Source organism: Watersipora subatra, chromosome 3, assembly GCF_963576615.1.
Source record: "Watersipora subatra chromosome 3, tzWatSuba1.1, whole genome shotgun sequence".
In the NCBI taxonomy this organism is placed as follows: domain Eukaryota; kingdom Metazoa; phylum Bryozoa; class Gymnolaemata; order Cheilostomatida; family Watersiporidae; genus Watersipora; species Watersipora subatra.
The window spans coordinates 59729276-59751855 of NC_088710.1; the positions used below are offsets into that span (position 1 = coordinate 59729276).

Sequence of the window (22580 nt, forward strand, 5' to 3'; positions counted from 1 at the left end):
AGCCTATTAAACATCCTGTAACAAGCTACGAGCAATTTTAAATAGTCTATCTACCTTTCATAAAAGACTGAGAAGATTTTTGAGACCGATATTGAAACGCTTTAAAAAAGCCTTCATGACTTTGAAAGTTAGTGGACCAATCTTTATTTTGAGTACAAAATCGGAATCAGCGCGTCTGATTTACCTAGAAAATACGATAAAAGTTGCACATGGCAGTTATGGTTTAACGGCAACTGTACCTCCTACTGAGCCGACGCTCAGCTTGGTTGTTTCATCGGCCCTGGAGTCGGCTAGTTAGCCGACCTTGGTTTCGGCACTCTTCCGCTACAGTTATATGTTCATACATATATCCAATTTTTGTTTTCCATTTAAATAGCGTGTATCGGTACTCCTTGTTCTTTGTATTAACAGTAACTGAACTACAATTTGTACAACTGATAAAAATAGCAATGAACAGTATGAACAAAAAAACAACCAGGGTTGGCATTTTTCCTGGGAAAAGCTGGTAAAAACCGGGAACAACTGGTAAAAACCAGGAACAACTGGGAAATATTAAAACGCCAGAGATTTTTTATCCAAATATTTTGCTAAACAACGAAATTTAATAGAAATGGAAAATTGGACCAAACAATTACTTGTGTGACTCCATATTTATACCAATCAATAGCAATGGAAATAAAATAGTGTTTAAAAGTGGGAAAAATTAGAAAAAAATCAACACCCAAGATACAGGCCAACGTTAAATAACGATGAGCCTTTTACAGTCCAATAATAAAACTGTTTTGATGTGTATTGTTTAGCACTTTTTCCTTAGTGCAGACCAAGCTGCGCAACAGGCTTGGAGTGGAGAAAGCGTCCAAACTGGTAGCTTGATACCAAAACTTAAAAACAATTTCTTTAGGGTATGATTTGGCCGAATACAAGGATTAACATTTCTTAGACAATCAATTCTCAATACTCTAATCCGTTTGTTCAGTTCACCGGTCTCGACTACTTGGCATTATCTTCATGTGCTTTCATTTTTCAATTATTTTCTAATTGTTCTAATTTTAATTGTTCTAATTGTTTCTAATTGTTGTAGTATGCTTACTGTCATGTTTCACACATATCAATTTTGCTTTTTATTCAATATTGATATTTAATATATGTAAATAAACGAATATTATCTTGTGATCTGGTCTTTTCATTCAATATTTAGTAAACAAACCAATTATAAAGGTTATGCGCTTTTTTAGCCTGTGTACCGTTAAAGAGTCATAAAGAAGCTCTATGACAGCTAATGGTGTAAGTGTATTGTTATTCTTTGCTTAAGCATTTGACAACTTGTCAAAAGAGAGGTTTTTTAGTTTTTCCCGCTTTTTGCCACTTTTAGACAAAAATGAGTTTTTCCAGAGGCGGTAAAAACCAATATAAACTGGCGGTAATAACCGCCATGGGAAATACTGTGTCAACCCTAAAAACAACAAAAACAAACTTACAAATAGGGTAAGAAAAAATCACTTGTAACAATTAATGTCAAATTACAAAAAAAAACGAATATAAATATATCATAATATAGGTATGTAACAATAATTTTTTATGAAAGTCTTTTTTAAATAAAAAACATTGATGGCTGTTTGTATAATAAACTTTCTCACCGAAATAAAACTCATGATTAATTAACTTCTGCCGATGTGAGTTTCTCATATATGGTATATTTTCAAAGTGTTACATTGACACCAGCATTTCTGTTTTGGCAATCCATAAAGCAAAATCTAATACTAAGTTAGGCGTCAGTTCTGCTGCAAGTTAAATACAAAACTCGTGAGATTTTGGTACTCTGTAAACCTCTCAAAACGTTTCCCACTTGCTGGTTAGCTAGTGTTATACAACTCATGTTTACTGTCCCGACACCCCTTAGTCAACATCCTTCTCTATCTTACATATATTAATTACATGCATCATGCGTTGCAGATTATACGATTATATTCTTTGAATTACTCACATGAAATACAAAGAGTAAAAGTAAGTGCCTTACTAGGCTCAGAATTGAACCTGCAGTCGATGAGCTTGGACAACAACCTTCTTAAGAGTTCACACTCGGTCACAATGAGTAACTTAACAAAGGTACAATACCTGTCACTGAACAATAAACTGCCACAAACTTGACTGTGCTCGAATCTACTCCTACTAGATCATGTGACCAATGATATACAGCCCCCCATCAATGATATACAGGGGGGCTGTATATCATTGATGTGACATTCTTTATATTTTGCATTTCTTATATACCAGTGCTAATCTTTTGCAATTCCAGCATAAACTAAGATAGCATAAACTATTTTATTGTAAAAAATAACTGAAGTATTTTACATTTGCAGTTAAGTGTGTCAAACATTGTAACAACAGTGTGACTCACACAGATTCATGTCTCCATTTCTTTCACAGGAAGAGAGAATAACTCCTATTTATAGACATTGGTACCGCTCATTTGATAGCTATAATCCCTCAAACAGCATGAAGCAATCATTCTTATTGTTCACGTAATTGTATATTTTATGTCATTTTGTTCAGAAATTACAGAGCTTTTCTAACACTTGAAAGGCTTTAGACATCTGTTAGAGTGACCAGACTCAGACATAAATGTGTAATAAAAAGCGGAAAGAGGCCGGCCGGCGGCAGCTAACTTGAGCATGAGTCACTGACTGTGTAACTGTATGCAAAGTACCATGTGTGAAGAGATACCAGGCTTGCGTGTGACTATTTTCACTATATGGAAACAGTACACTAAAAGCTTGTGTATAAATACTAATGATGCAACCAATATTAACTTTCGGAAACTGAGTTGATCTCCCAATCTCACAATGCAGATACGTTTAGAGATGCATGAAGTACTAATCAGGCACATTTCATTACGCTCATTAATAAAACTCCAATGTTCACCTACATCTAGATTAATTAAAAGTTCAAGTTCGGCAAAAACAAATGCATGACAGATATCTTCCGCACACACGCTTGCGAATGTCTAGACAGGACCAGATAGCATCTCAGCTCAATACATACCTTAATACCGATTATTGAATATAAAAGTGCTGGCAAGAGTGGTAAGTATTATCTATAAGTGTCTAAAAATTGAAGCTCGTAGGTGAAATATGGCATGTAGTGATGACTGGACATTAATCTCAAACAAAAAAACCACCGAGACTATTTATGAATATCTCGTGGTAAATATGCGCTCAACACCGCACGTCTTCGTGCATCTTCATTCCCTCTGCAGACTACGGTGGCCGAGAGTAAGCATTGGTTTTTGTTGCAGGAGTTTTGAGTTTGACAGGTTCATTTGCTTCCGTGTAGAACAGAGCGTGCTTGCTGTAGTGTGTTATAACACCTCTTAAGGTCTTGAAGTCGTGCTTTCCTAAAACATATGAAAACTTTTTCAATGAAAAAAATTCACCAAATCAGTTCGAGGAATACATATTTTTCAGACAAAATTATTTTCACGGAAACACATTACTTGCGTACATATTTAACAATAGCTTATCTTGTCAGACTGCTTAAGTGATGCTGTTATCTGTATACACTCCTGAATAGTTACACTCCTTGTATTATAGCTTTCCGAACTTTTTTCTTGCATTACCACTCTACATGTATTAACCAATCCACATCCACAACTCCAATTAACAATCTATTTACCTCTATAGAATTGTTGTGCTTGTTCTGATGGAAACCACTTTTGCTAAAATATATTTGACTGATATACACTCAGTATCTCTGATCTATACACTCAGTATCTCTGATCTAAAAACTAGAGTTTCTGTCCTAAAACTAGAGCTTCAATCTTAAATTCTTTAAAATCAGCAGAAAACCCGGTTAAGGAATCAATGATTTAAAATATAGACGCTATGGTTGATATTTTTTAGTTCAGTAAAACCATCTGCAAACGAAAAACGCTAATATTTTTGCAGACCCTCTTTTACTAATATGGAATTTAAAATCAGCAGAAAACCCGGTTAAGGAATCAATGATTTAAAATATAGACGCTATGGTTGATATTTTTTAGTTCAGTAAAACCATCTGCAAACGAAAAACGCTAATATTTTTGCAGACCCTCTTTTACTAATATGGAATTTAAAATCAGCAGAAAACCCGGTTAAGGAATCAATGATTTAAAATATAGACGCTATGGTTGATATTTTTTAGTTCAGTAAAACCATCTGCAAAAGAAAAACGCTAATATTTTTGCAGACCCTCTTTTACTAATATGGAATTATGGTTATTGAAAACATCTGAGGCCAAACGTTGAAGAATTTCACAAGTGTGAGCTGCAGAAATACATTTAGGTTGCGGTTTACAATTTTTACTTTCATCCATGTAAGCCAGAAATTTGATATTTTAAAAGACTGTGCGATACTATGCTGTGAAGTCTGAGTAAAAGAAAATGAACTGTTTTATTAAGGCAAAATGATACCGCGATATCTTAAATCCCTTGTGATAAAATTTCTGACTGAAGTGTTAAATCTATGTGTTAATTCCTAGCCGTTATAACGTCTTACTGTCAAAATAAACAATATAGGTGAGCCGTTTGCACGGTTATCAATAGTAAAAGAGTTGATATGCTCATATCTTATCCTAGTAAGCAGCACGTTCTGCTCTGAGCCACTATATAAAGGTAAAACTTCACTTAATAATCTTGGCTATACTTTGCCTCTCAAAAATGCATAATATCACATTTTTATAGCGCCTAGCAGCACTGTCATAGCTCTGCACTGCAAGACAGCGCTTTCACGTTTCTGCACTGCTTAGCATCACTTTCACGTTTCTGTACTGCCTGGCAGCGCTTCCACGTTTCTGCACTGCCTGGCAGCACTTTCATCTTTCTGCACTGCCTGGCAGCACTTTCGGTAATGCTTCTATTCAATGGATTACTCTCAGTAGAAGGCAATGCATATGCAATGCTCACTATCCTACACAACAGCTCTCTTGCACCCCTGTGATTAGACACGCATGAGACGCTAACACATGAGACACGCATTTAAACTAGAGTTACTTATGCATACCAATGTAGAATAGGCCTCCATCTTTGGCTTCTATCGGAAAATGCCTGGTTTTACCTTCCCATCTCACTGACAGGGTTAGGTCTCCCACCTAAAATAGCAACATAATATTTAATATGCTAGTGCTAAACAGAAACCAGACAGGAAAGAAGTCGTGAAGGAAGTCATGAATAAAAGGATGAACTCACCCTGTTAACACTTTCCCGTATCACATAGATACCATTAGAAAAGTTTGCTAATAACTTCTCAGACTCAGGTCTTGACAGCTTGCCATGATACCAGGCTTCATTTTCATAAATGCTGCCAGAGGTAGGAGGGCTCAGGTTTCTAGGCATGGGCTGTGGCACTTTAGTCCTTGGGAGTGGGCTTGCTGACTTGGAACACGCTTCCCAGTACCCACCGGGTACATAACCTTCCAATCCCTTGAGATTGACGTACCACCAACCTATGTCTCCAGTCTATAACACGAGTCATTTTGTTTGACCAATGATAAAAACATGCATTGAACGGAATATAGTACGGCGAGCAGAGCTTAGCAGTTTTATATTCACCACTACCGCTCTGAGGCAAGTAATACCTCATAAGTAACTTCCCATGCATTTGTTATAACACATAATTATGCTCATCGCAAGTAAGAAAACCTACTAACATCAGTAAAACTCTCCTAAAACAGCAACCCTGTGAATCGGGTCACTTCTGTGAAAAACAGCAGCCAAGAGCTTCATTTTAAACACACTGCAAAAACCTGATCTAACTGTATACTGTTTACTTCATAGCGGTATCACATCTGTCTATCATTCTCCGTGATTTGTAACAATCATAACATAACCATATCCTGTTTATCATTTACAACCACGTGTTGATAACTCCTTAAAATCACAACCATGTGTTGATAACTCCTTAAAATCAGGCAACAGGTATTACTTTGATTGTGTAAATAAAGCTGTGATACCATATCAACTACTGATTAATATCGAAGAGTTGAACTTGGTCTGAGACAAATGTGCAAATGAGAGAATAAATCAACCATAACAAGATTCATAATCAGTGAGTCATTTTTATATACCAGCCATTGCTTTCACATACCAGCCATTACTTTTACATACCAGCCATTGCTTTTACATACCAGCCATTGCTTTCACTGATATCAACATCATTGACAACCTTCAAAGGTTTTGTGATTACTCTCATGTATGCAACAAGAAATCTGTTCACATGGATTACCGATTCAATTGAAGTTATTTATAAACGACAATTATTAATATCATGTCAGCATCTAACAAAGTAAACCATATAATAATAATAATCATGTCAGCATCTAACAAAGTGAACCATATAATAATAATAATCATGTCAGCATCTAACAAAGTGAACCATATAATAATAATAATCATGTCAGCATCTAACAAAGTAAACCATATAATAATAATAATCATGTCAGCATCTAACAAAGTAAATCATATAATAATAATAATCATGTCAGCATCTAACAAAGTAAACCATATAATAATAATAATCATGTCAGCATCTAACAAAGTGAACCATATAATAATAATAATCATGTCAGCATCTAACAAAGTAAACCATATAATAATAATAATCATGTCAGCATCTAACAAAGTAAATCATATAATAATAATAATCATGTCAGCATCTAACAAAGTAAACCATGTAATAACAATAATCATGTCAGCATCTAACAAAGTAAATCATATAATAATAATAATCATGTCAGCATCTAACAAAGTAAACCATATAATAATAATAATCATGTCAGCATCTTACAAAGTAAACCATATAATAATAATAATCATGTCAGCATCTAACAAAGTAAACCATATAATAATAATAATCATGTCAGCATCTAACAAAGTAAACCATATAATAATAATAATAATCATGTCAGCATCTTACAAAGTAAACCATATAATAATAATAATTATGTCAGCATCTAACAAAATAAACCATATAATAATAGTAATCATGTCGGCATCTAACAAAGTAAGCCATATAATCATGACAACGTACCATATCTCCAACAATAAAGAATGTAAAATGAAGTAAAATGGAAATGCTTACCTTGGACATGACAGTAGCTATGTCTCCCTTAGTGAACATGAGCATGCCACTAATTGGTGGGCCGTCATACGAGGAGATAGCTTGAGCTCTTGATAAGCTTGGAGAATATGACTCCAAAGAGGAATGACTATTGGTCTAAAATCACAATAGTTTTAAATAATATCACATATTTTACCTAACAAAGCGTGGATCGCATTCATGGCACATTCAATAAGCACGTGTAGTACTCATTCTCTAACGATCACATATCATGCAGTTCTCAAAATCTAATACTCATAGAATATGTAGACCTTAGAACAGAGCTCACACATAAAGCCTCCCATAGAATATGCATGCAACAAGAGTATGGTCAACAGGCCGAAGCCAAGGCACATCTGAGCCACAAAATGAAAAGCTTATAATGACTAGCATAAGGTGTCTACTAAAAAATTCCTTTAAAAAAATTACTGGACACATACCGTGGTAGATGGAATGGGGGCTTCAACTGTTGGAGCTGGTGGTGGCTCGATTGAAGACCTTCTCAGATAGTCTACAGACCAATAAAAAGAAAATGTCACCAGTCTAGCAGGTAATACAACCAAGAACAATACACTATAATAATCACCTCTACTGACAATGAGCTGTAGCGATATATGCTTCTAATCTCCCTAGCAGTAACTAGCAATATAAGTGCGCGTACATGCATAATGCATCTATCACTTTCTGTTACTAGTAAAAGGCTAAAAATACCAGCAAACTGATGGTTTGCTGGTCAGTGATATCACCTTATACAAAGTTTGGATAAAAGCATTGAATTGTGGAAAAAGCATTGAATTGTGACAAAAGCATTGAATTATGACAAATGCATTGAATTGTGACAAAAGCATTGAATTGTGACAAAAGCATTGAATTGAATTGTGACAAGGCTGCCATGCGGGATAAAACTGTGGCAGACAGAGGAGCATTGTCTTCAGCTAATCAGTATGCATAGGAATCCTTGTAAACCATCTTGTCTAGCTTAAGCTAAAAGGAAGGCTGAATTCTACAAAACCACACTTTTGAAAAAATGTAGCAGATAATTGATGGAAAAATGAGGAAGGCAAGTAAAAGATACACGAGTCACAGGAGTTACTCACGGTTGAGGCGATATGCCAGCATTGATTCATTCTTTCTCGCTGCATCAAAGCATAACAATATGAATTTGTACCATAGTTCAAAGATAATTAAGTAGACCAGAAAAACTAATATGACAGATAGATCTCACCTATGCTATCTAGAGATTTCTGTGCGACAGTTTTCTTTAGGCGCTCTCGGGCTGTTACAGGTGCACTTTCATTTAGGTTTTGTTGTGTGTCATTCATCTTTTTGGGTGCAACAAGGTTTCTTTTTGCTTGTTTGGTTACTTCAAAGAGATCCAATTTCTCCCTCGAATGTTCATTTGCATTTGGAGTCTTAGCTGTATCAAACGTTTCTGACACGCATGTCCTCTTTGGAAGAATTTCATTTGTTTGTTTTGGAGGAGAAACCAGTTTTATGTTTGAATAGGCTGCGTTTTCTGTTGCGGGAGCATTAAGAGGTTGAACAGAGGCTATAATGTGATTCTCATAATTATGCTGGGGTTCCTGAGGACGAATAATCCTTGGTTTAGCCATGATGGGAGAATCCTGTGGCTGAACTTGAGACTTTGTAGAAACTGGAGAGTTTCTGCCCTGCAAGAAAGAGCAATACATGGCATGGGAGCCTACGCTGCAACATCCAGATTGTTTGCAACCCTGAGAACTCATCAGACACTAGCACATCTGCCACTCTCTTTCTACATGATCATGATGAAACCGAAGAAAGATAAAAGGGTATAGAGAGTCCCACTGCCAACATATGAGTTTAGATAAAAACTTACTGTATCCATAGAGAAGGCCATCACAGTGTACAGCTGAAGTGAGCAGAAATATTTCAATCATTAAAACAATAAATGTGCGTAGCAGACGCCTGAACATTGTGTTAGAAATGTTTAGGGGCTTACGGGAGTAGTCTTGGGTGAGCTAGGAGTGCTTTTGGCAGATTTTGGTTCTTCTATTTTAGGTGTTGGATGTTTTTTTAGAGCCTTTCCTCGTTCTGGTTTCTTTCCATTTGCTGAAGATGTCTGGAGAGGCTGAAAAATATGGTTTATGGTAGATCACGTATATATCTAGTCATCACGTATATATCTAGTCATCACGTATATATCTATTCATCACGTATATATCTAGCCATCACGTATATATCTAGTCATCACTTCTATATCTAGTCATCGCGTATATATCTAGTCATTACGTATATATCTAGTCATCACGTATATATCTAGTCATCACGTATATATCTAGTCATCACGTATATATCTAGTCATCACGTATATATCTAGTCATCACGTATATATCCAGTCATCACGTATATATCCAGTCATCACGTATATATCCAGTCATCACGTATATATCTAGCCATTACGTATATATCTAGTCATCACGTATATATCTAGTCATCACGTATATATCTAGTCATCACGTATATATCAATTCATCACGTATATATCTAGCCATCACGTATATATCTAGTCATCACTTCTATATCTAGTCATCACTTCTATATCTAGTCATCACTTCTATATCTAGTCATCACGTATATATCTAGTCATCACGTATATATCTAGTCATCGCGTATATATCTAGTCATCACGTATATATCTAGTCATTACGTATATATCTAGTCATCACGTATATATCTAGTCATCACGTATATATCTAGTCATCACGTATATATCCAGTCATCACGTATATATCCAGTCATCACGTATATATCCAGTCATCATGTATATATCTAGCCATTACGTATATATCTAGTCATCACGTATACATATATCTAGTCATCACGTATATATCTAGTCATCACGTATATATCTAGTCATCACGTATATATCTAGTCATCACGTATATATCAATTCATCACGTATATATCTAGCCATCACGTATATATCTAGTCATCACTTCTATATCTAGTCATCACTTATATATCTAGTCATCACGTATATATCTAGTCATCACGTATATATCTAGTCATCACGTACATACCTATTCATCACGTATATATCTAGTCATCACGTATATATCTAGCCATCACGTATATATCCAGTCATCGCGTATATATCTAGTCATCACTTATATATCTATTCATCACGTATATATCTAGTCATTACGTATATATCTAGTCATCACGTACATACCTATTCATCACGTATATATCTAATCATCACGTATATATCTAGCCATCACGTATATATCCAGTCATCGCGTATATATCTAGTCATCACTTATATATCTATTCATCACGTATATATCTAGTCATTACGTATATATCTAGTCATCACGTATATATCTAGTCATCACGTATATATCTAGTCATCACGTATATATCTAGTCATCACGTATATATCTAGTCATCACGTATATATCTAGTCATCACGTATATATCTAGTCATCACGTATATATCTAGCCATCACGTATATATCCAGTCATCGCGTATATATCTAGTCATCACTTATATATCTATTCATCACGTATATATCTAGTCATTACGTATATATCTAGTCATCACGTATATATCTAGTCATCACGTATATATCTAGTCATCACGTATATATCTAGTCATCACGTATATATCTAGTCATCACGTATATATCTAGTCATCACGTATATATCTAGTCATCACGTATATATCCAGTCATCACGTATATATCTAGCCATTACGTATATATCTAGTCATCACGTATATATCCAGTCATCACGTATATATCTAGCCATTACGTATATATCTAGTCATCACGTATATATCTAGTCATCACGTATATATCTAGTCATCACGTATATATCTAGTCATCACGTATATATCCAGTCATCACGTATATATCTAGCCATTACGTATATATCTAGTCATCACGTATATATCTAGTCATCACGTATATATCTAGTCATTACGTATATATCTAGTCATCACATATATATCTAGTCATCACGTATATATCTAGCCATCACGTATATATCTAGTCATCACTTCTATATCTAGTCATCACGTATATATCTAGTCATCACGTATATATCTAGTCATCGCGTATATATCTAGTCATCACGTATATATCTAGTCATCACGTATATATCTAGTCATCACGTATATATCTAGTCATCACGTATATCCCTATTCATCACGTATATATCTAGTCATCACGTATATATCTAGCCATCACGTATATATCTAGTCATCACTTATATATCTAGTCATCACGTATATATCTAGTCATCACGTATATATCTAGTCATCACGTATATATCTAGTCATCACGTACATACCTATTCATCACGTATATATCTAGTCATCACGTATATATCTAGCCATCACGTATATATCCAGTCATCGCGTATATATCTAGTCATCACTTATATATCTATTCATCACGTATATATCTAGTCATTACGTATATATCTAGTCATCACGTATATATCTAGTCATCACGTATATATCTAGTCATCACGTATATATCTAGTCATCACGTATATATCTAGTCATCACGTATATATCTAGTCATCACGTATATATCTAGTCATCACGTATATATCTAGTCATCACGTATATATCCAGTCATCACGTATATATCTAGCCATTACGTATATATCTAGTCATCACGTATATATCCAGTCATCACGTATATATCTAGCCATTACGTATATATCTAGTCATCACGTATATATCTAGTCATCACGTATATATCTAGTCATCACGTATATATCTAGTCATCACGTATATATCCAGTCATCACGTATATATCTAGCCATTACGTATATATCTAGTCATCACGTATATATCTAGTCATCACGTATATATCTAGTCATCACGTATATATCTAGTCATCACGTATATATCTAGTCATCAAGTATATATCTAGTCATTACGTATATATCTAGTCATCACGTATATATCTAGTCATCACGTATATATCTAGCTATCACGTATATATCTACTCATCACGTATATATCTAGTCATCACGTATATATCTAGTCATCACGTATATATCTAGTCACCATGTAGGCCTATATACCTAATCACTACATTACTTGGCTAAAAATAAATAACTAAAAATATTACAAATAGTCCAAAGATGTATTTGACCAAAGATACTGGTTAGACTACATGATTTTGTGAGCAATTTTGCAGATCTGAATTGCCTGATCCATTTGTAAAAACAAATTTTGAGCTGCATTGAATGCACCTCTAATAATTGTCGACAATCAATCGAAGCAGTAGTTCGAAGCAGTCGATTGAAGCGGTGGCCGAAGCTGTTTACCGAAACAGTGAATTGAAACAGTAGATTGAAGGAATGGTTTTTACAGCCAATTGGCCATAGTATATAGATTATCAGTTTTTGATAACACAGCATAGCTATTATTAAAAACAGTCTGATAAGCTACAATGGCCAATTGGCTGTAACAACCATTGCTATCATCAAGGTGGTCATTTGTTAAAACTGACAAATGAGCAATGTGATAACAAATGAAAATTTCGACTAAGTATAGTTTAGATCACGAATTGTTTATTCTGAATCAACAGAAGATTGCCAAAGGTTAACTCCGCAGAGCTGTGTTATAAACAGATCATACGTCACCAATTATTCACCTCATGACTTCACCGAAAAACTTTTTCTAGAAAACTTATATGGTGTGGTTACCTATTGCGAACGTACCTTCATGCAATAACTGCTTCGGCAGAAGTTTTTGCAAGGGGATCAGCTAAACACTCTTTTAAAAAAGAAAAGAGTGGTTATCGCTTTTCTTCCAGAGATACACATTGGGGGTTGCTTGAGAGAGCCCTTGCCCACTCACAAATACGCAACTTATGACCTATTACTAAAGAGTATCGAACCTTATATAGCTCCTATAGGTTGCTGTGAACAGTATTAAAATCTGTTTCTTTCATAAATATAAGAAACAAACCTCATCTGGCTTGCGTAGATTTCTAGGGACTATTTGTGTGTAAACAATAGAGTCTTGCTTCTTTACATCAGATTTATTGACTGCGAGCAAAGCTTGGGTGGAAGCCTTAGTGAGCCTATGAGAAAGAGAGAGAGAAAGCTAGTAATCCCTGAACTCACCAGAAAACATAGTAATAAATTAGATCATGTCTGCTGAGGCGTGCAACTACAATCGCTAAACATTGACGGAGTAAGAGGAAGTTCCAGCGTATTCTTGAATTCTTACCAGCTTGAATTCTAACCACAATAGTAGGTGAATATGATCAGACGGCTCACATTACACATACCCTTGCCAACATAGCAGGCATCGTTAGCGCAAGACCTTCCAGTAGATAACTAACGCGCATAGCCATTAGCTGCATGGTTTGCTCTACATGCGCATGCATTCAGATATGCAACAGGAACCACATGCTACCTTGTACACGTTACAAGTGCATGTACCTCCACTCTCTACAGGAACCAGATACTACGGTATATGAGGCATTTGATACAGAAGCGAAGTAAAAGCGTTGATATGTTCAGATAGACAGCAGCTTGCATCTCCCATGCTATACTGGCACTTTCAACATGCAAAATACTAAATTCAACTAAAAAGCCAGACATCAGACGAAGAGAACAGTGTGGGAAATTCAGACATTAGTTGAGTGTAGAGAGTAGTGTGGACAATTTAAAAATTAGTCGAATATAGAGAGAGAGAGAGAATAGTGTGGACAATTTAAATGTATCAGTTGAATATAGATAGTGTAAACAATTCACACATATCAGTTGAAAGTACATGGCATGTTCTGCAGGTGCTACTCACTTAGGTTGATTGGGCTCATCATCAAACGCTATTTCAACATAATTGAGTATTCCTTCAGCTTTAGAGGCAGGGGGTACGAGTCGTCTTGCAGCCATCTTTGGAGAGCTGTTTTCCAGACTGATGTAAGCAGGATCTGTTTCTATGCTCGAAGCTGCCTCGGGAGGTTGCAACGGTAAATCATACCTGTCACAAACAGGTGAGTGTAGGATATAGGTGCAGATACAACAAAACGAGCTTGATGAGTGTCATATAGATACAACATAAACACATGGATGAATGTCACGCTGATAAGGTACAGACGGACAAGTAGGTATCATACAGATAAAACAGACAGACAAACGAGTGTAATAAGAATATGACACAGACAGACGAGTGATTGTCATAGAGATATGATTGACAAACAATTGAGTTTCATGGGAATAAGACACTTTCAGATGAGTGAGTGTTATACAAACAAAACACTGACAGACTGTTTGAACCATGCAACTAAGACACGGAAAAGCAGCTATGCCATAAAAAGAGCACATATTCAGATAGTATTCAGATAGTGAAATAGCCAAACAGAAAGAAAACTAGACAAACAGTTTTATAGGGCGGATATAATACAGGTTGCTAAAAAATGTAAAGGAATTATGACGCTCGCATATAGCTATGGTTGAGTTGAAGCTCATAGCTATAGTTGAGTTGAAGCTCATAACTATAGTTGAGTTGAAGCTAATAGCTATAGTTGAGTTGGAGCTCATAGCTATAGTTGAGTTGGAGCTAATAGCTATAGTTGAGTTGGAGCTCATAGCTATAGTTGAGTTGAAGCTCATAACTATAGTTGAGTTGAAGCTAATAGCTATAGTTGAGTTGAAGCTCATAGCTATAGTTGAGTTGGAGCTAATAGCTATAGTTGAGTTGGAGCTAATAGCTATAGTTGAGTTGGAGCTCATAGCTATAGTTGAGTTGAAGCTCATAGCTATAGTTGAGTTGAAGCTAATAGCTATAGTTGAGTTGGAGCTCATAGCTATAGTTGAGTTGGAGCTCATAGCTATAGTTAAGTTGGAGCTAATAGCTATAGTTGAGTTGGAGCTAATAGCTATAGTTGAGTTGAAGCTCATAGCTATAGTTGAGTTGAAGCTAATAGCTATAGTTGAGTTGGAGCTCATAGCTATAGTTGAGTTGGAGCTAATAGCTATAGTTGAGTTGGAGCTCATAGCTATAGTTGAAGCTAATGGCTAAAACTGCAAATGTTAAGTCTGAGTTCTCCTTTATACAGTTTGGTTCTACATAGCTTGAATGATGTTATAAAAGTATTACACCGTCATTTATTAGTTTTAAAATCATGGATTTCAAGAACACCAGTGCAAGTGATAGTCTTGGTGAAAACAGCTAGGGTAAGGCTTTCCGTACAATTGAAAAACATAAATAACAACAACAACAAATATATATATATATAAATATATATATATATAATTGTTATATATACATTTTTATACATATTTTATTTGTACTATATATATATAGTACTATTTAGTAGTACTATATATACTAGTAGTATATATATATATATACATATATATAGATTTATAGATGTATATATATAGTTATATGCCTATGTAGAAGTATATTTATTGTTATAGTCTAAGTTACACTAACTAATACCACTTCATGTATGTTGCAGCTACACCTCAATTTGCCAATCTTTAACTTAGAGGCGATGTGACATTAACAACATATTTTGAGTTTATTTTACACGGTTTTATGTAACGCATTTGATTTAATACTATAAAATTGTACGATCATCAAGTCTTTTTAATTGTAAAATGAATTAAACTAAACACAACGTATTCCAAACATACATGTATTTGCTCCAACATACGATGGTTTAATCATTCCAAACAAATAATGGAAAAAGTTGAATTCTTATGTGAAGGGTTGACTGTGATGTAACAAAAGACAAATTCCAAATCTTCATATGACCTGCTAGGAATTGATATCACAGGTTATTCAAGAAACACAGACCCGCGTTAAGTTTATGTAAACATTCCACCCTTTTTATGTAACAAGAACAGTGAGCAGCTAATCCAGGTAAAATGCTGGTTATAATCAGTAGGCCAGCAGTAGTCAGTAGTCTTGTCAATAATTAGCGATATGGCTAGTAGTTAGTCAAGTGTTGTCAGCAATATAGCTAGTAATTAGTCAAGTGTTGTCAGCAATATGGCTAGTAATTAGTCAAGTGTTGTCAGCAATATGGCTAGTAGTTAGTCAAGTGTTGACAGCAATATAGCTAGTAATTAGTCAAGTGTTGTCAGCAATATGGCTAGTAATTAGTCAAGTGTTGTCAGCAATATGGCTAGTAGTTAGTCAAGTGTTGACAGCAATATAGCTAGTAATTAGTCAAGTGTTGTCAGCAATATCGCTAGTAATTAATCAAGTGTTGACAGCAATATGGCTAGTAGTTAGTCAAGTGTTGTCAGCAATATGGCTAGTAATTATTCAAGTGTTGTCAGCAATATGGCTAGTAGTTAGTCAAGTGTTGACAGCAATATAGCTAGTAATTAGTCAAGTGTTGTCAGCAATATCGCTAGTAGTTAATCAAGTGTTGACAGCAATATGGCTAGTAGTTAGTCAAGTGTTGTCAGCAATATGGCTAGTCAATAGTGTTGTGATCAGCTCTCTGGTAATAACAAATTTCAGAGAAACCTCCCAATATCCCATTGTTATCTTATCCGAGAGCAGACAGGTGGGTGGGTAACAATGGACATCCTTTAACTAACCCTACTTATGATGTAACATATCCACCATTACCAGAAAGGAGTGATAATGGTTAAGATGAGTAATAAGAAGGTTGGATGAGAGTCAGCCTAGATATGTCATCTTTGTCAGATTTTGTCATTATGGTATTGTATTCCAAGTAAAAACTCATAAAGCAATGTGCGGCTTTGACAAAACAAAATGTCAAAGTAATACAATAACCTGTATAAAAAGTGATTATTTGAAACAGCATATTTCAACTGTGCCATGATCGGTTGGGATGATATTTAGTTGACTGTCAAAAACAAGCATTGAAAAGGTTTGTCAATTTTCCTCTTTTCATATTCCAGAGGTTAGCTGAAGCACAGTTACATAACTCACGAATTATTGAACATTGCGCGCTTTTCGTAATTAAAAATCAGCACTTTCCCAGCTGAAACAGACAGGATTCAATTGGTTTCTTTGCATAATCTCATACTTTTGCCATCGCATTTCGTATTTGTTATAAATTTATGTTATAACCCAACTGTCAATACGTGTGCTAAAGATCCAAGACCTAACACCAGGCTTCAGTGTAATGCTAAATGTTATCAAAGATCTAGGATGTCTGCTTAGCTTATTGCAAGCAGAGGCTGTGCGTGTTTTTAAGAACATTTTTTAGAATTGAACCCGAACCTGTTATTCGTATGTCCAACAGCCCGGAGTACTAGGCCATGACTGCTCTCGCAAAATACACTGTAGCTCGAAGGCAGTTTCATAATGAAGCTCATGTTTCACAGCAGTGATACAAATGACAAATCCTTCTAAATTTGGCTTCACAAAGTTAAATTCGTACCTTTCAAAAGAAAGCACGGCTATTGATCTGAACCTCTGATTATGTACCTGAATGCTAGCATTCTAAAAGACTTCACATATACAATATAAAAATAGGCAGTAAGCAAATCCCACTAGTACACTCCTAGTCGGTATGTTACTGCCAATGACTAGCAGTTTTCTCTTTTGCCGATGATACAATCATCAAACGTACAACGTGTAATTTTTACCAAATCAAATGTCAAGTTAGGCGGTAAGGAAAGTGGCTTATCGAATGCTGAGGATTATGGGAAGATAAAACTGATGCAAACTACAACAATGACACGCGAGTATCAAGCTCGCTGTCCTGCTTGTGCAAGAATAACTCATTGCTCCATAGTTATGTAGCGCCCTTGAACAAGATGTTTAAAAGCACACTGCATACTTACCTTCGTGGAGGAGGGTTTCTAGCGTAAAGGGAGTTGTTTCTCAGAATAACTTGACTAGACCTGGCAGTATCTGATGATGTAGGCTCCAGATGAACAGCAGGCACTAACCCAACTTTACCACCAGTCCTGACAATCAGACCATAAAATTAAATATGCACTCGAGTGTGTCCGTAACCTAGCAACCGCATAAACGACGTTCCACCTACTAATGTTCTACAGTTTCTTGTGTCAAACCTGCTAAATAATGAAGGAAGTTAGCACTCAAAGCGGTAGTTTTTGGAGGCCAACGAGAGTTATCTTATCATTCAGTGTAAAGGTTAAATAAAGACCATAAGATTGAAGATAATCGGCAAGAGATTGGGTTAACTTCCTCCTGGTAGGCTAATTCAACAAACACGCGCTGCCAATATGTGAGCATGACCTGTTAGTATGTCCTACAATCGGATGGCAGCGATTTATCAACAAAGCTGCCAATCGCAACTAAATCTTTGACTTGGCCCAGCGTCTGTCTTTTTTGGCAGTAGTGCAGTAGAAAGGCTGCCTGATGACAACCCCCATAAAAGACAAAATATACAGGCACAACCATTAGTTATAAGTTGAAGAGAGCCACTAAATATTGTTGCAACCCATGAGCATAACCAGTTCTGACAACTAAGACTGACTTAGAGCGCTAAAGTGACCCTACCAAATGAACAATATAAGGTCATACAAATATATGATGAGATATTCCAGATACACTTTATATGATACTAGCACCCTGGCACTCCCGCGTGCTGCGAGAGATCCAAATGTAATAAGTATGTGTACAATTGTATATCTACAATTACAAGTAATTCAAAATGTCGGAAGACTGGAGCAGGTTTTGGAGTGTCGGTCTACCAAGATGAATGTCACGAGTTCAAATCCTCTACGTTGAAGTCTTTTTCTAACCACCTCCAACTGTGGCTTCAAACAGAGGGACACGGCTCTTGTTATAGGAAGGATTATGCTACTCCAAATCTACCCAACAGCGGCAGTCTTTGCTAGCGCGAGGCGTGAGGATGTTATACACGGAACAATGCTTTTATCAATGCTCAACTTGTGCATTATAAATTTTACAAAAGGATAACTTGTTGAGCGTAGTATAATTGTTCAGCCTATCTTTGATGTTTGTTTTAATCTTGACTCGTAAAACTGCAAAAATGATAATGACAACAGCCAATCAGAGCACAGCTAGAAACTTTAACTATAATGCTACAAGAGGCTTGTACGATAGAGATCACTGCCATCTAGTGCATAATAGAGACCTGTGCTATATGATAGAGATCATTGTTATGCAGTGCATGATAGAGACCATTGCAGTATGACGGAGATCACTGCCATCTAGTGCATGATAGAGACCTGTGCTATATGATAGAGATCATTGTTATGTAGTGTATGACCGTAAGTATGTTTATTTTCTTAATATTGCTTATTCTTTGTTCTGATTTCAATATCATATAGATAAATATAACTAGGAACCAAAGTTTAAAAAACCATTAATTTACTGATTGGTAAATTTTAACAAATTCTTTCCGCAATAAAGTCACCCAATTTTTTTCTGATATCCAAATGCAGCATGAATAACAAAACATACTTCAATAACATTGACCAATAAAAATAATTTGTACCCATGTTTCCTCCTGATGCTTTCTAATGAACAGTGATGTCTACCTGCACGACCTGAATGTTGACCTTTATCAAGGTCAGTTAAAAAGTTCGGTTTCGAGTTTAAGTGTAGCATAACAGCTCTTCTTGTAATAGCACTAAAACTTACGGCAGATTTTAAATATAAATTGAGTGTATGCCTAGTATCACAAGTATGAGTCATTTAAAGCAATTCAGATATCACACACTTTTTTAATTTCAAATTTCTTTCAATTTAATTTTAGTATTAAGATTTATTTCCTCTCTGCTGCATGTGTGGCACTTTATTTCCTCTCTGCTGCATGTGTGGCACTTTATTTCCTCTCTGCTGCATGTGTGGCACTTTATTTTCTCTCTGCTGCATGTGTGGCACTTTACTCCCTCTCTGCTGCATGTGTGGTACTTTACTCCCTCTCTGCTGCATGTGTGGCACTTTACTCCCTCTCTGCTGCATGTGTGGCACTTTATTTCCTCTCTGCTGCATGTGTGGCACTTTATTCCGAACCAGATTTATCCAGGAACTAAATATACTGTGACCATCTGTGCATGGGATTTAGCACAGGAGCAATTGTGGCTGGATGCTCGTCCTAACACCACCAATGGTCCTTCTGTGATTCGAACCACTGACCTACTGATTATATGCCAGCGTACTAACCTCTGAACCACGTCTGCTCCTGTGGTGTTCATACCGATTGCCCTGAATACATGGGCTCTTGCTTTGTCAATTTATCTACGCATAATATTGGTTGACGTGTCCACGGATTTGTACATGTACACACAACTCCAAATTGTCTGCACTTTTCACTATACATAGAATCTTTTCAATTCACAACAATCTGCTTTCGTTAAGTCTTGTCTGGTATCTATAGATACACTGCAATGAAAATAACTTACAAAAATCAGTCCGTTATTGCAACATACCATTCTAACTATTATAGTTAATACACATCAGTATAATACTGATGTGTGAAACCGCTAAAAAATTTTTTTTTAGTTATCTTCTCTTATGGACCGTGTACAGACAACCCCGAAACTTATTTTCAAAGAACCTGCTGCTACCTGAAAATCTGACAGGTCAAGCTATTTGCAAGATAGCTTCAAAAAGATGAGCAAGCCATAAGGTTACTAACTGGTAACAATCTGAAAATTAAATAATAAAATTTGAACTAATGAAAAAGTAACAACAGCATCGGTCAGCCTAATTATGCACTGTCATGATGCTGTCAATCAAACATAATCCACAGTCTATCACCAGTCTCTGCAAAAATGATTATAATCGTGTGGCCTATTCAGTGAGAAAGCATTTGATGTCACCAGTGATCCATTATGAGCATGCAAGTCAGGATAAGTGAAGCTGTTCAAGGTCTTTGAAACAAGAACTGAGGTTACACCTAATTTGCAATTTCCAGGACCTTGAAATACAGATAACTGAACTTGAGGTACAGATAGCTGACCTTGAGGTACGGATAACTTGTACTGGTAAGCCAGTTTAAAGGTTCAGGCAGCCTCTGAGCAAACGCCTAACACATTTTTTTAGTAAGTGAATACTTTTGAACTTGATGTCACAGAAAATTGTCGCAAAGATATACATACATGTAAGTATTCAAGAATATTTCAACCAGGAGGTATTGAACAATATTACTTCAGGATTATATTCACCTGGCTACCGAACTTACCTTTTGCCACTAATGACATCTCTTTTGTCAAGAATCTTTTAATCACACCATGATTACTGTAAAAACTGTATTTGAATGCCATGATGCATTATTTTCAACCTTTCTACTATTATAGTAGTGGTGTAGTGACTAGAGGTAGCGTTAAAATAAGGGTGGCGCTCAAATAGAGGTTTAACGGTAACGTGATCGTACTAGAAGCCTGTTACGAATATTATCTTGATTTACTGGGCTGTAAGTAAGTAACCCAGATGGAAGCTGTAATGTTACATTTTGACTGAACTGATAACTCGTTGCTAGGAACATGATTTGTATAATAATCTTAAAAGCTGATGCCAGCCAAACATATATGATAAGAACGTTCACAGAAATTATTTTAGATTTCAGACATTCACTGCCACTGAGATAATGCTGAGTTGTGATACACTCACCGCTTTACTTCCAACAACTGTACAAGGAGTCTGACTACAAAGGTACAATTATTTGTAAAACTTTGTTAAAAAAATTCTTCTTTTCAAGTCTGGGATCTAGCCAACCTTGCCAGAATAAAATGAAAAATTCGTTTAAAATGAATTTATGACTAAAAAATGTTGGAAGCATTTATTGAATAAGAACAGAATTCTACATATAATTCATATAGGCGTCCTGCAGCAATGATGTTGGTAGGTACAATGTCCCCAGAAGCTAGACGTTATACCTCTAGCAGCGCTGCTATAAATAGCACAGTGAGTCATTCATCATGTTATGCACCGAGTTATGACTGAACACCTTCGCCTCAAGTGAGTCAGTGAGTTTGATGGTTGCTGAGCTCTTGAATATTGTACTCAATTGTTTAAGTGAGAAGCGACTACCCACCCGCCTTTAGTTTCTAATAACAGCGATGGAGCAGGAGCTATGCCTCATGCTTAGTAGAGAAATAATGAACACGTTATTAACAGAGCACGAACCACCTATTAGTAAGAAAACAAATAATCTTTAGAATATGATGAAAGCTTTTACCTCCCGTCCATTAGCTATTTGACTCAAACGAAAAGTAATACAATGTTTTTCTTGGCCAGTCATATCGGCGCTCCCCTTATGGAGTGAGTAATATGTCTGTAGCATGCTATACAATGATAAAACATACCTTACTGTCCACCAGCCACTGCTATCCATCTCAAGTACTTCCAACTCCTGCCCTGCCTGACAAGACACTTCATCTGTGTTTTTTGACTCGTAGCTCGTAACAGCACGCACTGTTATCACTAAAGTATGACAGTTGAAAATGAGTGTAAACTTGGATTGAGGAGAGATTGGAAAGATATGGCTTTTATAAAAA

General features: G+C 35.9%; 1 protein-coding gene across 1 annotated transcript in view; it reads right to left on the reverse strand.

Annotated features, from left to right (window-relative positions):
- Positions 1 to 2522: 2522 nt before the first annotated feature.
- The window catches only part of LOC137392126 (uncharacterized), a 39254-nt gene continuing 19196 nt past the window's right edge, over positions 2523 to 22580 (reverse strand). The window contains exons 10-20 of the mRNA XM_068078755.1: positions 22389 to 22506; positions 17925 to 18050; positions 13945 to 14127; positions 13105 to 13219; positions 9112 to 9240; positions 8356 to 8800; positions 7571 to 7641; positions 7113 to 7247; positions 5222 to 5491; positions 5037 to 5124; positions 2523 to 3394 (exon numbers count right to left, since the gene is read on the reverse strand). Coding sequence (XP_067934856.1) covers positions 3258 to 3394; positions 5037 to 5124; positions 5222 to 5491; positions 7113 to 7247; positions 7571 to 7641; positions 8356 to 8800; positions 9112 to 9240; positions 13105 to 13219; positions 13945 to 14127; positions 17925 to 18050; positions 22389 to 22506 — 1817 coding nt within the window. The 3' untranslated portion in view covers positions 2523 to 3257. The remainder of the gene's footprint in view (positions 3395 to 5036; positions 5125 to 5221; positions 5492 to 7112; positions 7248 to 7570; positions 7642 to 8355; positions 8801 to 9111; positions 9241 to 13104; positions 13220 to 13944; positions 14128 to 17924; positions 18051 to 22388; positions 22507 to 22580) is intronic.